The 19,462-nt window shown below is 50.3% G+C and overlaps 1 protein-coding gene across 1 annotated transcript; it reads right to left on the bottom strand.

Annotated features, from left to right (window-relative positions):
• Positions 1–6,545: 6,545 nt before the first annotated feature.
• On the bottom strand, positions 6,546–8,177 carry LOC308623756 (tubulin beta-4B chain-like). The gene is made up of 2 exons (XM_081246449.1): positions 7,808–8,177; positions 6,546–7,469 (listed from the first exon to the last, which is right to left on the bottom strand). The coding sequence occupies exons 1-2, from the start codon at positions 8,007–8,009 to the stop codon at positions 7,351–7,353; spliced, it is 321 nt and encodes a 106-aa protein (XP_081102575.1). The 5' UTR covers positions 8,010–8,177; the 3' UTR covers positions 6,546–7,350.
• Positions 8,178–19,462: the final 11,285 nt, after the last annotated feature.

Raw genomic sequence — 19,462 nt, 5'->3', positions numbered from 1 at the left:
CCAGGGTTTGCTCTGTTTCACTTTCAAGGCAAACAGAGATTACGGAAAAGACTGATGTCAGTTTTCCCCTCTCCGAGGTGAGAAAGCCAGTAAGCCCTGCAGAGCCTAATAATTCTGTCTTCTGCTGAAAGTGTGCAGGGCAGCGGTGAACAGCAAGTAGGCATTGGGCATCCAGCCAGGCTGCTGCGGTCCTGTTCCCTCCGTCACCGCCCTCTGCTCTCCGGGGGCTCCCTGGCTCACCCATGCCCCATCCCAACTGCCAGGCTTTTCACCTGTAACCCAAGACTCCCTGCCCACACCGTGCCCCCTCACCACATGGTCTGCACAGCTTTCTCTAGAACAGTCTTTGCAGAGGGACAAGCAGCCACCTACCACCAAACTTGTAAAATCCGCCAGGGAAGATGCACTTGAAATATGCAGTGCCTTTTTTAACTATAAAATCATATTGAGTTACATTTTAAGAGTGTTTATTGGACCTTCGAGCACTGAAGTTCTGGAAAAATACAGTCTCCGGGACCTCCTCACTTGTGCGGCCAGGAGTCTAAAGAGAAACCCCCAAATTGTTTTCCTGTTCACAGTTCCCTCCTTTGTTTGCCAACTAAGTCCCAAACATACTTGATTTGACTGTGAAGAAACACTACTTGTTTATCATCAGTTATTATCTATGCCTAGTTGTCATGGGGTACAAAAACAGTAATAAGCATCATTTCAAATATGGGGTGGATTAATTTTGTTAAATTTATTATTTGATTATACCAAATTTTGTTGAACACTCGTAGTCTGATGCTTTTGTAACTTGCTGCCAATATTCTCTTGTTTTTCTTAATTAGAAGAAGTATTTGTTAGGTCTACTCTTTTAATCTTATCAGCAAAGCCAGTTTACCACTGGGCACTATAAGCATAGCCCTTGCTAGTTTTCAGGACCTAAGAAGATGGTGGGTGGAGGTGACAACTCCAAAATATGAAAAGAAACCTGCAATAGTTAAATTAATGTTTAATTAAATGAAACATATCACATCAATTCGTCAAATGCAACTTAACTTTTATATCATAACATAAATTATAATAAAGTGAAAATTTTACAAAATGGAAATTTAAATACTTTTGATATGATGTGGGCGGTGCCTCCAGAAGCAGGAGTATCTTAGATGTACACAGCCCTTAAACTTGGACCCTAGAAAGCCCTTCAACTGGATCATCCATCCTTCACAATTAGTATCATTGTCTGGATATAAAGGAATAATTTAAAATTTTTTGATAACTAGAAGAAAGATGGAGATTAAAGAAGATGGAGACGCATTATATAGGAAAGGGATGCCCTGAGAGAGCTCGAACAGAGCTGTGAAGAGGGAGGGTGGGAGGCACGTGTGTGCGCTTTGCGTGGGAGGAAACCAGAGGTCTTGGACCAGTCATTTCCCCTCACTGGCCGGCAGGGGGCGCATGGCCGAGGACCGCTTGCTTGCTTTGGGTGAAGCGGGGAGAGATTTGGTGAATTACAGGGTAGAGAAGCAATGTGCAACCAGACACTTCTGTGTACGGGTGTTTCACAGTCAAATTTTTGTTAACTCGTGGAATACGTGTACACCGTGCAGAGGTGACTTTTACAGTTGCATAGTTTTGTGGGTTTTTTTTTCTTTTGTGTGTGTGTGTGGTACGCGGGCCTCTCACTGTTGTGGCCTCTCCCGTTGCGGAGCACAGGCTCCGGACACGCAGGCCCAGCGGCCATGGCCCACGGGCCCAGCCGCTCCGCGGCATGTGGGATCTTCCCGGACCAGGGCACGAACCCACGTCCCCTGCATTGGCAGGCGGACTCTCAACCACTGCGCCACCAGGGAAGCCCATTGTGGTTTTTTTTTTTAACATCTTTATTGGAGTATAATTGCTTTACAATGGTGTGTTAGTTTCTGCTTTATAACAAAGTGAATCAGCTCTACGTATACATATGTCCCCATATCCCCTCCCTCTTGTGTCTCCCTCCCACCCTCCCTATCCCACCCCTCTAGGTGGTCACAAAGCACCGAGCTGATCTCCCTGCGCTATGCGGCTGCTTCCCACTAGCTATCTGTTTTACGTTGGTAGTGTATATATGTCCATGCCACTCTCTCACTTCGTCCCAGCTTACCCTTCCCCCTCCCTGTGTCCTCAAGTCCATTCTCTATGTCTGCGTCTTTGTTCCTGTCCTGCCCCTAGGTTCTTCAGAACGTTTTTTTTTTTTTTTTTTTAGATTCCATATATACGTGTTAGCATACGGTATTTGTTTTTCTCTTTCTAACTTACTTCACTCTGTATGACAGACTCTAGATCCATCCACCTCACTACAAATAACTCAATTTCATTTCTTTTTATGGCTGAGTAATATTCCATTGTATATATGTGCCACATCTTCTTCATCCATTCATCTGTCGATGGACACTTAAGGTTGCTTCCATGTCCTGGCTGTTGTAAATAGAGCTGCAATGAACATTGTGGTACATGACCCTTTTTGAATTATGGTTTTCTCAGGGTATATGCCCAGTAGTGGGATTGCTGGGTTGTATGGTAGTTCCATTTTTAGTTTTTTAAGGAACTGTCCATACTGTTCTCCATAGTAGCTGTATCAATTTACATTCCCACCCACAGTGCAAGAGCGTTCCCTCTTCCCCACACCCTCTCCAGCATTTATTGTTTGTAGATTTTTTGATGATGGCCATTCTGACCGGTGTGAGGTGATACCTCATTGTAGTTTTGATTTGCATTTCTCTAATGATTAGTGATGTTGAGCATCCTTTCATGTGTTTGTTGGCCATCTGTACATCTTCTTTGGAGAAATGTCTGTTTAGGTCTTCTGCCCATTACTGGATTGGGTGGTTTGTTTTTTTGTTATTGAGCTGCATGAGCTACTTGCAAATTTTAGAGATTAATCCTTTGTCAGCTGCTTCATTTGCAAATATTTTCTCCCATTCTGAGGGCTGTCTTTTCAGCTTTTTTATGGTTTCCTTTGCTGTGCAAAAGCTTCTAAGTTTCATTAGGTCTCATTTGTTTATTTTTGTCTTTATTTCCATTCCTCTAGGCGGTGGGTCAAAAAGGATCTTGCTGTGATTTATGTCCTAGAGTGTTCTGCCTGTGTTTTCCTCTGAGAGTTGTGCAGTGTCTGGTCTTACATTTAGGTCTCTAATCCATTTTGAGTTTATTTTTGTGTATGGTGTTAGGGAGTGTTCTAACTTCATTGGTTGCATAGTTTTGTAATTCATGCGAGTTTGGGTCCCCCTGAGATCCCGGGACTGAGGTTGGAGGAATGAAGCCGAGGATGGGGCACAGGTGAGCAGGGGAAGGGTGAGGGAGCACGGCAGCCCTGAGCGTGGGGAGTGGGCGCACAGGCGAGCTGTCGAGGCTGACCAGTGTTCACGCAGGCCCAGACCTGCCCTCCGGCCTTACTGCTGGGCTGAAAGGAGGTGATGCGAAAGAGAGACAAGGGGACCGGGAAGCACAGGGGTTAGCACGAGTGGGGCCTCTCCCTGCGGGGCGGCTGCTGCGGGTCCAGCCTCAGACAGAAGTTTGCATCCTAACTTCCTGCACTGGCCAATTTAAACTACTGACGTGGAGCCAGTCCTCGGGGAGGCGGTAAGGCTGCCTCAGCTGCCGTTTTCGTCTTTCCCACCTCTTGCTGCCCTTCCCCCAGCTTGAGCACACAGGCTCCACCCCCTCATGAAAATCTGTACCAAGAAGGTCATTTAGTACCAATCCATTAAGGCCTTATTCTGAGGAGCACGTATATTAACTCTTCCAAGAATGATCACATAGAGGCATAGACTTCTGTGGTCAAAGGGACCTGAAGATCAAGTATTCAAACAGTAAGAGATATTCCAAAACTAGCCTATCGTGGTCCCCCGTGCAGAATTCCTGACAAGAAGCCACAAAGCCTGTTCTGGAGCAGCTTCCTGAGCAGGACTAAGGCTCAGAGAGATTAAAATACTTTTGCCCAAAGCCCTGCAGCTACTAAGTAGAAAAATCACGTGCTTTATGAACACAGATCCAGATTGTCGGAACCGAGGTTCCAGGAACCATGTTTGTTTCAGTCCCCAAGCTGTCCGTTCCTGGTAGGCAGAACTCGAAGCCCCAGAGTTCACCAGCCCTGGGGTGCACACACCTTCTCCCAGTTATTCAATCAAACGCTAATCTCAGTGCAGTGGGAAGGGATTCTGCAGGTGTAATTCAGGCCCCAAATCAGTTGACCTTAAAATAGGGAGATTACCTGAGCGAGCCTTCACTGATCACGTGAGCCCTTTAAGGGAGAATTTGCTCCAGCTGGTGGCAGAAGCCTTCAGCGTTTCAGTGCAGTGGAGCTCCTCTCCTGGTGGCCTTGAAGGTGAGGCTGCCGTGTCGCGGGCCACGGGCTGGTGTTGGCAGGCACCTCTAGGAGCTGAACACGGCCTCTGGCCGACTGCCAGGAAGCCAGCAGGGGCCTCAGACCCCACATTGTGGGCCACTGGATTCTGCTAACCACCTGAGGGGTGCTGGGGGACCCGAGCTGCAGATGGAGCAGCCCAGACGGTCGGCTGTGCATGGCCCCCAGCAGAGAACCCGCTGCGCCCCGTCAGACGCCGTAAGTTTGTTATGAGCCTGCCGTCGGGCTTGCGGCAGTGTGTCGCACACGGTGCACGAGAAAAGTGCACCACTGCCTCCCCTTTGGTCTGAGGTCAGTGCCCCTGCCCTGAAACAAGGGTTTTACTTCATTAGTGTTAATTATAAAATGCTCTTTTTAAATATTTTATTTATTTTATTGAAGTATAGCTGATTTACAGTATTGTGTTTCAGGTGAACAGCAAAGTGATTCAGTTTTATATAAATATATAGTTCTCTTTCCGATTCTTTTCCATTATAGGTTATTACAAGATGTTGAATATAGTTCCCTGTGCTAGCAGGAAATCCTCGTTGCTTATCTATTTTATATATAGCAGTGTGTATATGTTAATCCCAAGCTCCTAATTTATCCCTCCGCCTCCCCCTTTCCCTTTTGGAAACCATAAGTTTGTTTTCTATGTCTGTGAGTCAGACAAATACAAATTCATTTGTATTATTTTTTTAGATTCCACATATAAGTGATATCATACAGTATTTGTCTTTCTCTGTCTGACTTCACTTAGTATAATATCCTCTAGGTCCATCCATGTTGCTGCAAATGGCAAAATTTCATTCTTTTTATGGCTGAGTAATATTTCATTGTATATATATATACCACATCTTCTTTATCCATTCAACTATCGATGGACATTTAGGTTGCTTTTATATCTTGGTTATTGTAAATAGTGCTGCTATGAACATTAGGGTACGTGTATCTTTTCGGATTAGAGTTTTTGTCTTTTCCAGATATATGCCCAGGAGTTGAATTGCTGGGACCATATGGTAACTCTATTTTTAGCTTTTTGAGGAACCTCCATACTGTTCTCTGTGGTGGCTGTACCAATTCACAGCCCCACCAACAGTGCAAGAGGGTTCCCTTTTCTCCACACCGTCTCCAGCATTTATTATTTGCAGACTTTTTAATGATGGCCGTTCTGACTGGTGTGAGGTGATACCTCATTTTAGTTTCGATTTGCATTTCTCTAATAATTGGTGATATTGAGCATATTCTCATGTGTTTGTTGGCCATCTGTATATCTTCTTTGGAGAAATGTCTGTTTAGGTCTTCTCATTTTTTGATTGAGTTGTTTGTTCTTTTTTTGATATTGAGCTGTATGAGCTGTTTATGTATTTTGGAAATTAACCCCTCGTCGGTTGCATTATTTGCATGTATTTTTTCCCAGTCTATAGGTTGTCTTTTCATTTTGTTTACGGTTTCCTTTGCTTTTAAATTTGATTAGGTCCCATTTGTTTATTTTTGATTTTATTTCTATTGCCTTGGGAGACTGACCTAAGAAAATATTGCTACGATTTATGTCAGAGAATGTTTTGCCTATGGTCTCTTCTAGGAGTTTTATGGTGTCATGTCTGTGTTTAAGTCTTTAAGCCATTTCAAGTTTATTGTTCTGTATGTTGGGAGGGTGTGTTCTAACTTCATTGATTTACACACGGCTGTCCAGTTTTCCCAGCACCACTTGCTGAAGAGACTGTCTTTTCTCCGTTGTATATTCTTGCCTCCTTTGTCGAAGATTGACTGTAGGTGGTTGGATTTATTTCTGGGCCTGAGACAAGGATTTGGGTGGAAGTTTGTTAGGAAGCCTGGGAGGGCAGTGGGGACGGAGCGGGGAAAGGAAGGAAGGAAGCGGCGTTCCGCACTGGCGTCCGTAAGAGACCCCATCACTGAGTTGCCCCCCTGAGTCAGGGAAGCTGGGCTATTTAGCCTCCAGTCTGTCCTTGCCTGATCGTCCTTCCGGAGGGCTGTTACAGGCAGGACACGCAGAAGGGGGCCTGGGAAGGACAGTCAGTATGGAGGTGCTCATTCGGAGGTACCTCCCCGTCTAGCGACACAGGCCACGTAGCCCGGGGTCCTGGTTGGGCCCCTTAGCTGGTGACGCTGTCTGCTCCATGCTTTTCAGTTCCTGCAATTTTCATGCTCCCCAGGTGCTCTCTACACTAGCTGAGCATCTCCATTGTCTTCCTGGACCCCCATGAAACAGGAATCTGAGTCCTTTACAATCTGAGGTCGGGTGGGGGGACACTGGACCCAGAACTGGCTGGGTGGCTCCCAGCTGAGAGCTGTCAACAGCGCTGCTCTGACCGCGTCAGCTTCCAGGCAGCCGCCTCATTCTGGCGACTCAGGTGACGCTGTCCTGCTTCCTTGTGGGGCCGCAAAGACCACGTCGCCCTCGCTGCGGCTCTGCCGGTAGTGCTGGGATCGTAGGAGAAGGACGTTTCCTTACTGGGTGGGGCTGGGCCTGGTTCTGGGGGAAGGGCCCCGTGTTCACGGCCGGTTTGCTCAGGCCTGCGTTCAGTATTTAAAATAAATCAGCTGCAAGGAACAGGCAGGGTGGAGGCACACGTGATCAGAAGAGGCCCCTCCAAGCAGCTGTCTCAGCTGCTCGTAACCTGTGCCTTTGGACTTCGCTTCAGGAAATGCTTGCCTGTTGTCACTGGTCCTCTGAGATGACCAGTCACCTGGGAGCTGCTGTTGGAAGCTTCCCTTTGCTCTTTATTCTCTGCCCTCCCCAGGCTGCTCTGCCGTGGGACGGACCCTCTGCAGGCGGACCCCGTCCTTTGAGCTGTGCGGAGAGGGGCCAGAGGAGTGACAGCCCGTGGACCGGGGGCAGTTAGGCCAGGACTCAGGGCCTCTGTGGACACGCAGCCTCCAGCGGGGCACTCAGCAGTGAGAGCTGTGACCTCCACGGGGCTTAGGAGGAAGGGGGCCCCCCGATCCAGTGCCCGGGGGCCACGCTACATACCGAAGACAAAGTTGTCGGGCCTGAAGATCTGGCCGAAGGGTCCAGACCTGACCGAGTCCATGGTGCCCGGCTCCAGATCCACCAGGATGGCCCGAGGCACATATTTGTTACCTGTGGGGACAGAGCAGGACTCAGACCTGCGGTAGGCAAAGGAATCACAGACAGCGCCCTGCTCTCTGGGCCTTTTACGGCAGAGTTCAGCAGGGAAAATTCCAGCATGAGACAAAAGTAGGAGATAGAGGCGGTTTCTGCTCTACAAAGGGAGATAATGGCCTGCCTCGTCATGACAAACATGCAGGAGACTTCAGGAACTCTGAAGTGTGTTTTTGAGCAGTTAAAAATGCATGCAGGAAGCCTTCCTTTGTCATTTGCATGTTCCTAATACATCTGCCGCGTCTGCTGCAGAACAGAAAGCAAGCTGAGGGGGCAGGAAAGCTTCCAGTAATCACCGGCAGCTTCATTGTAGTACACGTTGATCCTCTCCAGCTGCAGGTCACTGTCTCCATGGTAACTGCCCGTGGGGTCGATCCCATGCTCATCGCTGATGACCTCCCAAAACTGGAAATAAAGAAAACCGCGTGACGGCCTGGCATCCGAAGTATCAGTAAAGATGGCCCTCTTCTTCCTCTCCTGTCCTTGGAACAGCGGCATTGCGGTCAGACAGTCGAGGAGACCCAGACAGACCAATAGCTGCCCGCCCCGATCCTCCAGCAGCTGCTGCTGAGGGGCTCAGGAATCCGCCGAGCATCGGCCATATTATGGCGACAGGCTGAAAAGCTGGGAGGAGCCCTGAAGGAGGAGAGTGGGCACAGCCGCGGGGGCCGTCACCCCCAGACAGGGCTGAGTGTCAGCATCCCAGCTGACGGACGGGTCAGCCCTGGGGGCAGTGGCCAGAGCTGCGACCCTACTGTCCAGTAAAGCACATTCAGACTTAGAGATGGGGCAGCTTTAATCAGAAAGAGTGTTACTGTAGGAAGAGTGCTCCGATCTCAGAAATATGCCAAAGCGTCCAGAATGAAAGAGAACAGGCTTTTTTCTGGCAGGGAGTGGGGAACAGGGCTAGCGCGGACTTTGTGGGCGGGGAGGGAGAGAGGGTAGGACGAGCCCATGTGAAATCAGCTTGCTGCAGCCGGAAGAGTGTTCTGTCGTCAGCAGACCCTCAGCCTGACTGTTACAGGTACAGCGTTCACCTGTGTGCTTGCTTCAGCCTGGGGTCCATGGAGGCGGGACCGACTGAAGTTTGGTAAGAGGTGGGCAATTGTGAACACCTGGTCGTTTCCCCTGTTGTTTTATACAGACAAAATCTGTGGTTAAACGCTACTAGGGATGAATAACAGTGTGAGGTTGATGTGGGTTTGGTTAGTTGTCAGGGCTGGGTGGGCTTCCAGGTTCTTGGTGGCCCTGAAGGACCAGCTGTTACCATCTGCTGAGCATGTTCCTGGCCTGGCAGGTGTTAGAGGCTCTTAGAGACCAGGGGTTTCACAAGAGGTATGCTTAGGAATATTATTTTTTAAAAATATTGCAGGTTAAATTAGGGAGTAAAAACACAATCTGAAGTTGGAAAGCAGTTGGTTGAGAAGGCTCTGAGGTGTTGGTCCTGGAGCATATTTAAATGGCAGAGTGAGAGCGACAGTGGCAATTTGATGGATTTCTCGGTTTGCGGTAAATATTTCGGGCGGCGGCACAGACATTTATGGGATTGCATGCGCAGCCGTTACTCCTGACCTCTGCCCCAGGGCCCCTTTGGGCAGCCCAGACCATGTCCAATGGCAGACCACTGTTGAGGACCGTTCACTGAGTTCCTGGAGTTCTCTCGTGTTGATGTGTGTCCTCGGTGAGACTGTCCACGGTGCTGGTCACTTCCTGAAGCGGAGCAGGAAAGCGTAGAGGTTCTGGCAAACTGCCTGCGTGGCCCACCGGCAGCAGCTACAGACACACGTGTCCACACGTGATCTGCAGCCGTCAAGCCTTCTGAGAGCCCTCCCAATCCCTTAGCCTCTTGTTCTAAGGCTTCTTGAGAACCTGGCAAGGAAGGAAGGTCGGGGCTTCTTCCTGCAGCCAGGATTCTGCATGTAGACTTATAGCTGTGCCATGCTTCTGTTCCATGAAGATAGCCACAGATAGCTTTTGGATCATCTAGTGCCTGAAAGCTGAAATCAGAGGTAATAGTACAGTTATGGTGATGAAAGAAAGCAGTCTGGTTAAAGATTTGATAAGTGCCAGTAAGATTCGCTAGTAACAGGATCTGATCCAACCGCAGGCATGATCTTCCCAGTTTTGGCCATGCCCTGCCCAATGGGAGACATTTGTAGAACCAAGAGGTCATATCCACCAGACCCTGCACCATGTCCCACATCCTAGGATGTCTGAATTTCCTGCCCAGTCTGCTCCAAGCCCACTTCTAGCGCTGAGATGAGCCTCTCTCCCAGGGTCTTCCTGAGGGCAGGTTATTGAAACTTAGTACAAAAAAGATGCCTGCCGTGTGCACCTCTAGGACCAAGGGGAGGCCGTGTGGGGAGAGGGAGTAGTGGGTTTTGGCCTGTGGGCTGGGATGTCCACAAACACGCCCCTGAAGCCCAAGACAAACTCTGAACACGGAGCTTCAGGTGAGCGTCCCAGGCTGGCAATACTCCGTGCACAATGTCACACGTGGATGCAGGGAAGTGACGTGTCCTGACTCCATGGAAGGACAACCCTCTGTTTGGTTCAGCTCTGGACTCAGCCCTTTGCATTCTTCCCTTGGCTGATCTTAGTCTGTATCCTTTCCCTGTGAGAACAAAACAGAACTGTAACTGTGAGTATACCAGCTTTCGGTAAAGTTCTGAGTCCTCCTAGTGAATTATCAAACCTAAGGGTGCTGTTGGGGACCTTTGATCTTGCAGTTGGTATCAGAAGCAAGAATAGTCTTGGAGATCGTTTCCTCTAACCTCACCGTTGGCCCAGATGCTTCCCAGTTGGTGTCAGAAGTGACATTTGCTCGTGTGACCCTGACTCACGGAAACGTATGGTTCAAGAAGAGGGAGGACGATGGGGTGGAGGGTGATGAGCCTGTGGTTCCTAGGGGACCACAGGTCAGCTGAGGTGTAGAACTGGAGCCGTGCTGCACTTAGTTATGGGAGGTACAAGTCACACGATGGCTCCAGCCCCTGAGCAGTTAGCTCACTGGACGCGTGAGAAAATGCGGAGTAACAAAGAACAAGCGAATGAGTGTCTGTCCCTGCGTGGTTGTTCTCTGCAATAACCAAAGCGAAAGTGGGGTGTTAGGATGGACCTTGAGGCTGAGCCACGCTTGGATTCAGGCTGCTCTGAGCTAACTCAGGGCTGCCACCAAAGACACAGATGGCTGAGATCTGCAAGATAATGGGGAAGAGACAAAGGGGAAAGTCCGAGCCGGTCCCAGTGGGGTTCAAATCTGTGAGCGGTTACTATTGGATAAACTAAGCAGACGTTGATGGGATCAGCATAAAGGTCTCACTGCAGCGCTCTCAGAAGTCGGATGGACCCATGGGAGCCTCTGCTGGTTCCTCCACAGTGAAGGGCCTTAAATCTGCTTCGTTCACCTTGGTTTGGAGGAATTTTAAAAGCTGGAAGGCACAGATGACAATGAGACAGCTGACCAAGAATTTCATGAGGTGACGGCCCCGTCGTCGTCATCGTCGTCTAATCAAGGCGCAGACTGGCTAAGAGCCCAGGTCCCTTGGGCAATCCCCCTCCCCTGCCCCGAGCTGGGAGCCCAGGGTGTGTGCCTGTGAGGGAGCGGGAGCCTGGGGGGTGGGGAGGAGATGCTCTGGGAGATCCTGGACACGGGGGCCCGTGTGCTCCGCTGCAGATTAGGTTCGGAGGATACGGGGAGAAAAGAGTCCGTGGGACTGCGGTGAAAGTTTGGATGAAAACTGAAATGTTCCAGCGGATTCCGTGAAGTGGTTGTGTGTCCTGTACCTGAACGTTTCATGGGGCGGATGTTGTATCTGACCGGAGAAGGCCTGCCCGACCTAGTATCATAAAACAGGAGGCAGGTAAAGCCACTCCCAGCTTTATCACTGTTGATTCGACAAACAAGCGGTAGTCACCGAAATTGCCTGAAGCCTCCAGCTTGCTCACGTGACCGGGCCGAAGTACGGAGAGATGATCTGTACAGCGACCCGTGTGGGGTGCAGACCAGGGCTTATGGCGGCAGCCTGGGAATCCCGCCTGGCAGTGACCGCTGGGATTCCCACTGGAGAATTCCAGAAAATTTCCATTGCAAAGATCATTCCTAGCCTGCTGTTGGATGTTACTTGAAACTGCCCCGATGGCTGAAGGACCTAAGATAACCTTGGAACCTGAAAGACCTGTAATGTCTTGGGTGACATCTGAGAAATGCTCTCTAGAGAGGGGTGTGCGAAGAGCGTCCTGTAGTGGATGGAAATGGTTTGTACAGGAAAGGGTGCTGACGGAACTCCAGGAGGAGAGGGCACCTCCCCCAGGACTGACTCTGGAGCCGCCTGAGGCGCTGCTGGACTCTACAGCCACCTGGTTTGCCCTGTCAACAGCTGTCCTGACCAGCAAAGGGCTGCTTGGATTGTGGCTGGCAGTTAGGAAGCGAACGCCCAGCATCCCGTCTGGAGAGCTGCCGCTCTAACTGAAGGAGGAAGAAAGCAGTCAACTCAGTGGCCTGGAAGGCAGGGTATTTGCCTCTATGTTTGGGCTTTTAATGACTCAGGGGTTGTGGCCAATGGCCTGGCCCTAGGGTCAGGCAGACGGGCGGCGGAGCCTAGCATGTTAGAGGGCCGCCCGCATGGGGCACAGCCCTGTAGAAGTCACTCTGGGAGTTTGAGGGGTGCATCCGTGTAGGGCATGCTCGCTGCCCATGAGAAGCTCCCCGTTCGGGGATCGGGAGAGGTTGGGACGGGCAGGTGGCCATTCTTGAGGTGGCCTCGTGGGTCCACGAACTCGGTGGATGTGTGGGTACCACAGCAATGCAGAGATGGGCTGAATCTAGACATCCTCCTCCTGAGGCACAAAATGCAGCCGTGCACGGCCGTCAGGGGGGGCTGTTGCTCCCCCACCCCACCCCGCCATGGTCGTAGACACTCTGGGTTAGGTTTTGCATGCCTGCCGGAAGAGGCAGTTGTGCAAAGTACTGTAAAAGGACTGGAGTAGGAGGTATTGTACCAGTTCGGACCGCGGAGTCCCATTTCTTCAGATCGAGCACCCCACTCTCATCCTGAGAAATAGTTGGGTAGATCACTGGAACAGGCAATGACTCAGGCAGGGAGGGCCGGCTTACACACCTCTGTGAGTGTGTGCTCACACTCCACAGGAAGGGGGCCGTGGAGCGTCCACCGGGGAGGTGCCTCCACTTTTCTGTGGCATCTGGGGTACAAGCAGGAGGGATGTTGACACGACTCTACAGCCCTTGCCCACATCACCTCAACTTCCTTTTTCTGGATGCAGTGGTCCTGGGACCAGGGCCGCAACCACTGGCCAGTAGTCGGGTTGATGCCTAAACAAGAAACTCTCACTGTACGCTCCCATCTTTATGTCAGAATTCCTAAGGGCCAGAGCGGGTGGGTTGTGCCTTGATCTTATCTGGCAACACCGGGGCTAACAGTGAATATGCAGCTGCGTCGCCTGGTGGTCAGGAAAGCCCACTCCTTCTGGGCCTCGTGACCCTCCCCTACGAGAAAGGATGGGGGGACGGAAGGGGGGACTTGCCAGACTACCATTGCTGCTGCCAACCCAGCACAGGGGCCGAGCCTAGCATCCTTTCCAAACAGAGGTGGACAAGTCTGTTAAAAATCAAATGATCAATGTGGAACGGGAGCTGAGGATAAAGGAGTGAGGAAGTAAGTGGTTTGTGCAGTGAAGGAAATAAAGCGTTTATGTGGCTGCCTTGAGAGAGACTCAGAGCACGAGGTGGTTGGGGCCGCTTCGCCCGGGTGCACCGGCTGCCTGAGAGGGTGGGGCTGTCTGTTGCCGACACCATGCTTGCTTTGGGAACCTGATTGGTCGAGTGGAAGCCTACAGAGCTGAGTGGCATGGCTCAGGGAGCATCGTGGGTTGGGATGATGCCCTGACCCCGTTGTCGATGACTCGGTGGGACTCTGATGAAGTGTCATCTTTTGACTGTCGTTTGTCAGGCTGTGATTTGCCACACTGTGATACGGGGTGACGCTGGCCTTGTTGGTGAGACTCAACCACTTTATGCAAACAAGTCTGATGATAATACTGATGTTGATGATCAAATATGATGAGAAATGGAGTTAAAGCCTGTTCAGGACGTAATAAAATGACTGGCTTGGGGAGGAACTGGGTTGACCCACCCATCAGCTAATTTGTATGCTGCGTATTTCTGTACAAGTTTATCTCGAGGGGAAAAGAGTAATCCACTTAGTACAGAAAGATGGAAATATATGTACTGGCCTTGTAGGATAAAGCGATGAGTTGTTTCCTATTGCTCAGTCTGATAAATACTGTATCAAGTATAGATGCTCAAAGATAACTGCTTTGCTGTAAGAGGGCCTTGGCCAAAAGCCAGAGGTGGCCTGTGTGGTGAAGAATTAATCTTACCCAGGAGAGGTCTGGGCTCTTCCCTCGGCTGCTGGCAGGTGATTTCCAGGCCCCTGGCATGTCCTGCCTGATATGAGTGCGCTGTTTGCTTGGGGGGCTTTGGCCACTGAGCGTCTAAGGAGTGACTTGAAGTTGGGGCTCTGGGCCACACGGTACCAGGTGAGACCTCCCAGGAACTAGAGACCAAAGGCCTCAGCATCCAGGAGGAGCTGGCGCAAGAGGCTGCTGGGTAGGCCGGGAGGTGGTCAAGCCCCAGTAGGAACTCCGGGCTCACAGGCTCAGGTCATTGACCTCGTGGGCGATGCTCCATGCCTGTGGTCTCACATCGATGGCAGGGGCTTAATGTGTCTGTGTCCCCATGGGGAGAGGACCCCTGGGCCCTTGGCCTTCTGTTGGACACTCCTGGATACCTCCCATGTTTCTCCTCCCTCGGCTGATTTTAACCCACGTGCTCTCCCTGTAATAAACCATAAGCGGGAGTAGAACAGCTTTCAGTGAGTTCTGTGAGTCCTTCTGGAAGATTATTGAAACTGAGGGTGGTTTGGGGAACCCCTCAAACTTGTACCTGTCAGAAGTGAGGGCAGTCTTCTGTGTGGACACCGTGTCCCCCGCCCAGACTTTGTAGTTGGCCCTCATTTATTCAGGGGACGTGGTGAGTATTTACTACTGAATTCTGAACCCCCCAGGCTTCTCCTTGGCTCTCAGCACACTGGCAGCCAGGTGTAGGGAACAGGATGTTGGTGAGGGGATTCTGGGGAATATGGCTGTCTCGGGAAGAAAGCACTAATAATAGTGATTATCTCTGCTATCTTTTTTTCTTTTTCTTTTTTTTTTTTTGCGGTACGAGGGCCTCTCACTGTTGTGGCCTCTCCCGTTGCGGAGCACAGGCTCCGGACGCGCAGGCTCAGCGGCCATGGCTCACGGGCCCAGCCGCTCCACGGCATGTGGGATCTTCCCGGACCGGGGCACGAACCCGTGTCCCCTGCATCGGCAGGTGGACTCTCAACCACTGCGCCACCAGGGAAGCCCCTCTGCTCTCTTTTGCTCTGTAACTAACCGCCCTCAAGTTTGATGGATTAAGACAAAGCACTTATTAGTAAGCACAAGTTTGAGGGGTGGCTGAGTGCGATTTGTCCAGGGCCAGTCCCTCTGGGGTCCCGTGTCCTGGGCAACTTCACTAGGGCTGGTGGTCGGCGGCTCGCTGGTCCAGTGACTCGCTGTCTTGTCTGGCTGTCAGTGTGACGTCAGCTGGGCCAACCGTCTGTCACCCATCAGGTTAGTCATGCTCCCTCGTATGGTGGTGGGAGGTCCCCAGCGGTGGAGAGGACGAACCCCGGTTCACGGCGCCTGCTCTCACATGTATCACCTCAGCTCTTTCTCTGTCAGATCTTCATCCCAGTTAGTCAGTGGTGCCTGGTGAGTGGGCACAGAAAGGAAAACATCCGCACTGAGCGCTCCTCCTGTGTCCACCAGCCGGCCGAGGCGCGTTACACACACACACGTGCTCATGCACACTCGCACACACACAAGGTAGATCTGATCTCCTCCTCGGACGTGAGGAAACTGGTGCAGAGAGGTTAAGAATGGCCTGGCGTCACGCAATGCCAGCAAAAAAAAAAAAAAAAAAAAAAAAAAATCAATTGCATCTCCTGCCGCCGCACCACGCATTTCCTGGAGTTTCACCTCCACGCTGTTTCCTAGGTAACCACCACACAGCCCGCAGGACCGTCTGCATGAAAGGAAGGGGGGTGGTCCATCCAGTGTCCACTCTTTCCCTCTTTTCCTGCATCAGCAGCGCTGCAGCCCTTTGTTGGGGCGTTACTGTGGGCAAAAACAGAAAGCCCAAAGCTTGCCGGTGGGATTAAATTTCCAACAAGACACTTCTGCTCGCTGAAGGACCGCATTCATTGAGCGTCTCGCCTGTCAGAGCAGTGAGCCTGTTTCTATTTTTATTCACTCCCTGCCTTTCCCTTTTGCTCAGGCTTTCTGTCTTCACAGCAGGCTCCCTTTGCGGGTGCCACAGCCGTGAGAACTTCCAAAGAGCCTGTGCCCTTGACCCCAGGACCTCTTCCCCTCGGGCAGCGGCTCTGCAGAGTCCTCATCCTGCCCTGACCTGCAAGTGACCAGGACAGGGACCAGGGCCAGCAAGTGTCTGTGCCATGGGCCCGGTCACCCTGGCGCTGAGTCTTTGTCATCGTGCTTGCCCTGTGATGGTCCCTGCAGGTGGCCGCTGGGACCTCAGGAATTTGACCCCCTGCCCTGATACTGGGACAGGCTTGGGAAGGGAGGAGATAGGCGAGGAACAGGAGAATGGGGCAGCCCCTCCCTCCCGCCTTCAACGGTTTGATCTTCCTCCATCCAGAGCATTTCCTTACCCTTTTCTACGAAGCTGAAACGCATTTGCTGTTATGAGCACCTCTCTTCTGACATAAATATTAGTGAAATGTGAGCTCCCGGGCGTTGCTGCTGAGAGCCGTTTTTCTCGGCAGCGTTTTGTGCAGGCAGCGGTCGGAATGTCTGTGTCCAGTCCTGTGATGCACGATTAACATCTTCACTTGCCATTTGAAATACGCCTGCACAGCTGCAGTGCGGGCCGGGTCAGGGTGGCCCACAGGGTCGGGACGTGGCCTCGGTGATGCGGGTGTGGGGAGGCGTCTGCATCAGGGGTCTGAGCTGCTGGGCAAAGGTGCCTGGCACGTCTCTGGACAATCTCATCCCCAAGTCAGGCTTTTGGTTGTGGAAGGCAGTGGACAGGGTGGAGACAGGGCTCAGTGCCCAGGCGGCAGGGCTGGCAGCCAGTTCCAGCCGGCACACGACTCCTGGGCAGTGCAGCTGGATATTAGGTGAGCCTGTGAACTGGTGACACGCTTCCTGGGTGTGGTAACAGCACGGCAGTCGTGGGAGAGGGTGTCTTTGTCCTCAGGAGGTGTGCTCTGACACTTCAGGGGGAGTGTTGTGATGTCTGTAATCTGTGTTCAAATAATTCAGCAAAAAATATACACGCAAGCCAGTGCCGCAAAGTGGGCAAAACATTAATAACGGTTGAAATTAGAGAAAGGCACACGAGGGTTAGGGTTGGCTGCTCTTCTTTCAGCTTGTAGGTTTTAAGTTTTATTTTTTAAATAAGTTTTTTCAAGGGTTGATTAGTTCTAGGCCTGAGACGTGAAACAGTTTTCCTCATAACGGGCCTAGAGTTAAACTCTAGAATAAGTGGTAGTTTCTTAACTGTCTTGCCGACTTCCTCCTTATTAATGTGGAAGAGTCCAGAAAGGGTGGACTCTGGTGAGAAAGCTGCATTCACACCCACCCGTTAGAAGTATGTCTCACAAAGCCAGCTGGTGTGTTCTTTTTTTATCTCGCTTTTTCTTGTTCTCACATATTCAGTGCTTAATTGTTTTTCTCATTGAAAAGAGCGTTTTTATCTGACTGGCCGTCCTGCCGCAGTAAGAGGGCGGGAGTGGTGTCTGCAGATTAAACCCCAAGAGTGGATGGCGAGTCTTCAGGTCCCTTTCGTGGTTCTGCTTTTATTATAGCCTTGAGGAAATAACTCCATCAGCTAAAACACACACAGGACAGCCACTCTTCTGGCCACTTGTATGTGAACAGCAAATCATTTAAAAAACAGATATTCTCTGTTTTGATGCTTGTGCAAATATAACATGAATGCCTGGCTCAAATGGGTAAATGGGTGGAAATCACACGATGGTGTCTGTCTCCCCTCCCAGACTGTGAGGTTCTTAAGGGCAGGGACAGTGTGTCTTATTTATAGGTGAACCCCCATTGCCCAGCACCCTAAATAATTTGTTGAATAAACACATGAATAAATAAGTAAAATGAAAATAAATCAATGAAAAAAGGAAAATGAAGAGATGTGATGATATTTGAATTCTACAAACAGCCAAGGATTATGCAAATTTGTAATACCATTGTTTTTATGATTTATCACGTTTGTAGACTAAACATAGCAGATGGATGTCCAGTGCTTACAAGGGAAATACTTAGGTAATGATACAGCATTATCAACATGTAAAAGTCTGCTGTTGAGGAAGGATTAGACGCTAAAATTAAAAAAAAAGAAAGAAGCTCTTGCATTACAGTGGTGAGACTCCAGGCAGCCTTCTTTATCCCGTGTAACATTTTTGTTTGTTTGTTTGTTTTTTGCGGTACGCGGGCCTCTCACTGTTGTGGCCTCTCCCGTTGCGGAGCACAGGCTCCGGACGCGCAGGCTCAGCGGCCATGGCTCACGGGCCCAGCCGCTCCGCGGCACATAGGATCTTCCCGGACCGGGGCACGAACCCGTGTCCCCTGCATCAGCAGGCGGACTCTCAACCACTGCGCCACCAGGGAAGCCCCTAGCATTTTGTTTTTAATAAAAGTAACTTATAAATGAGTATGACCCCTGCAGGCAAGCAAATGGAGGCTGTTTAATATAGAGAAGAAATAGCACAGCATGGAGAATGACTTGCCTCAGTCCACGTGGAATCTAGATTCAGAGAAGTGCGTGTTGCTCTTATTAGAATGTTGGGAAAGAGAAGAGAGGCTTTGGAAGTAGCAGAATCCTGAACACAGCCTGATGCCGTGGCCTTGGCTCCAGCAGGTGCTGATGCAGAGATCAGGAAGGTGGGCAGGGAGGGGTGCGTGTTGGAACAAAGTTCAATGTCCATGGTGAGCAGGGCACACAAAGACAGAGGTCAGCTTGAACTAGAAGAGTTCATCCCGTAAGCAGTCTACTTAATGTTGGACAAACTGTGAATCTACTCAATTTAAAGGTAAAAATAGCAGCACCCATTTCTGTGCCCATGGGTTCATCTTCAGATCCTAGAGTGTCCTATTTTGTGAACATTAATTGCACAGAATTCAAAAGCACTGTAGTGGGTTCAAAAATAATGCCTCCAATGACATGTGAATGGTGCTTATCCTTGCTGATAATTAGGAAATATAAATAAAATAGGAGTGAGATCATTTTTCATCAGGTTGGCAAAAGTTCTGAATTTGATGATGTCCATTGTTAGCGAAGATGAATTTTTAGCACATAAACTAAAAATGTATGTTTATTAAAATTTTTTAAACTTTCCTAAATTTTCTAAAGTCAACCTTAGTTTCTATCTCAAGAGCCCCCGACTCTGTTTGACGGAAAAGACAGCCTCAACTTAGTCGACGTAGGTTAATCTTTGTCAATTCAGAAGACCCTCTGTCAACTGGGGGTTTCACCCTCCCCACTCCTCCCTGAGGCTGGTTCCACGTTAGAGCCAGTATATGTGATGCCAGAGCATCCCAAAGAGGGGGTCTTGCTCTCCCTCTTCACTGTCATCTACCCACATCCCCTGTCGTCCCCCAGGAGAGAGTTCGTGCTGACTTCTCCTCCGGGTCCCATTGTGACAGTTAATTGTATGTGTCAATGTGACTGGACCATGGGGTGCCCAAGTAGTTGGTTACATGTGATGCTAGGTGTGTCTCGGATGGTGATTCTGGACGACATCAGCATTTTAATCAGCAAAGTGAGTGAAGCAAACTGCTTTTCCCAATGTGATGGGCGTCACCCAATCCTTCGG

Source organism: Mesoplodon bidens, assembly GCF_964165515.1.
Source record: "Mesoplodon bidens genome assembly, chromosome: 10".
NCBI classification, from domain to species: domain Eukaryota; kingdom Metazoa; phylum Chordata; class Mammalia; order Artiodactyla; family Ziphiidae; genus Mesoplodon; species Mesoplodon bidens.
This window is presented reverse-complemented; position numbering and strand designations above follow the sequence as displayed.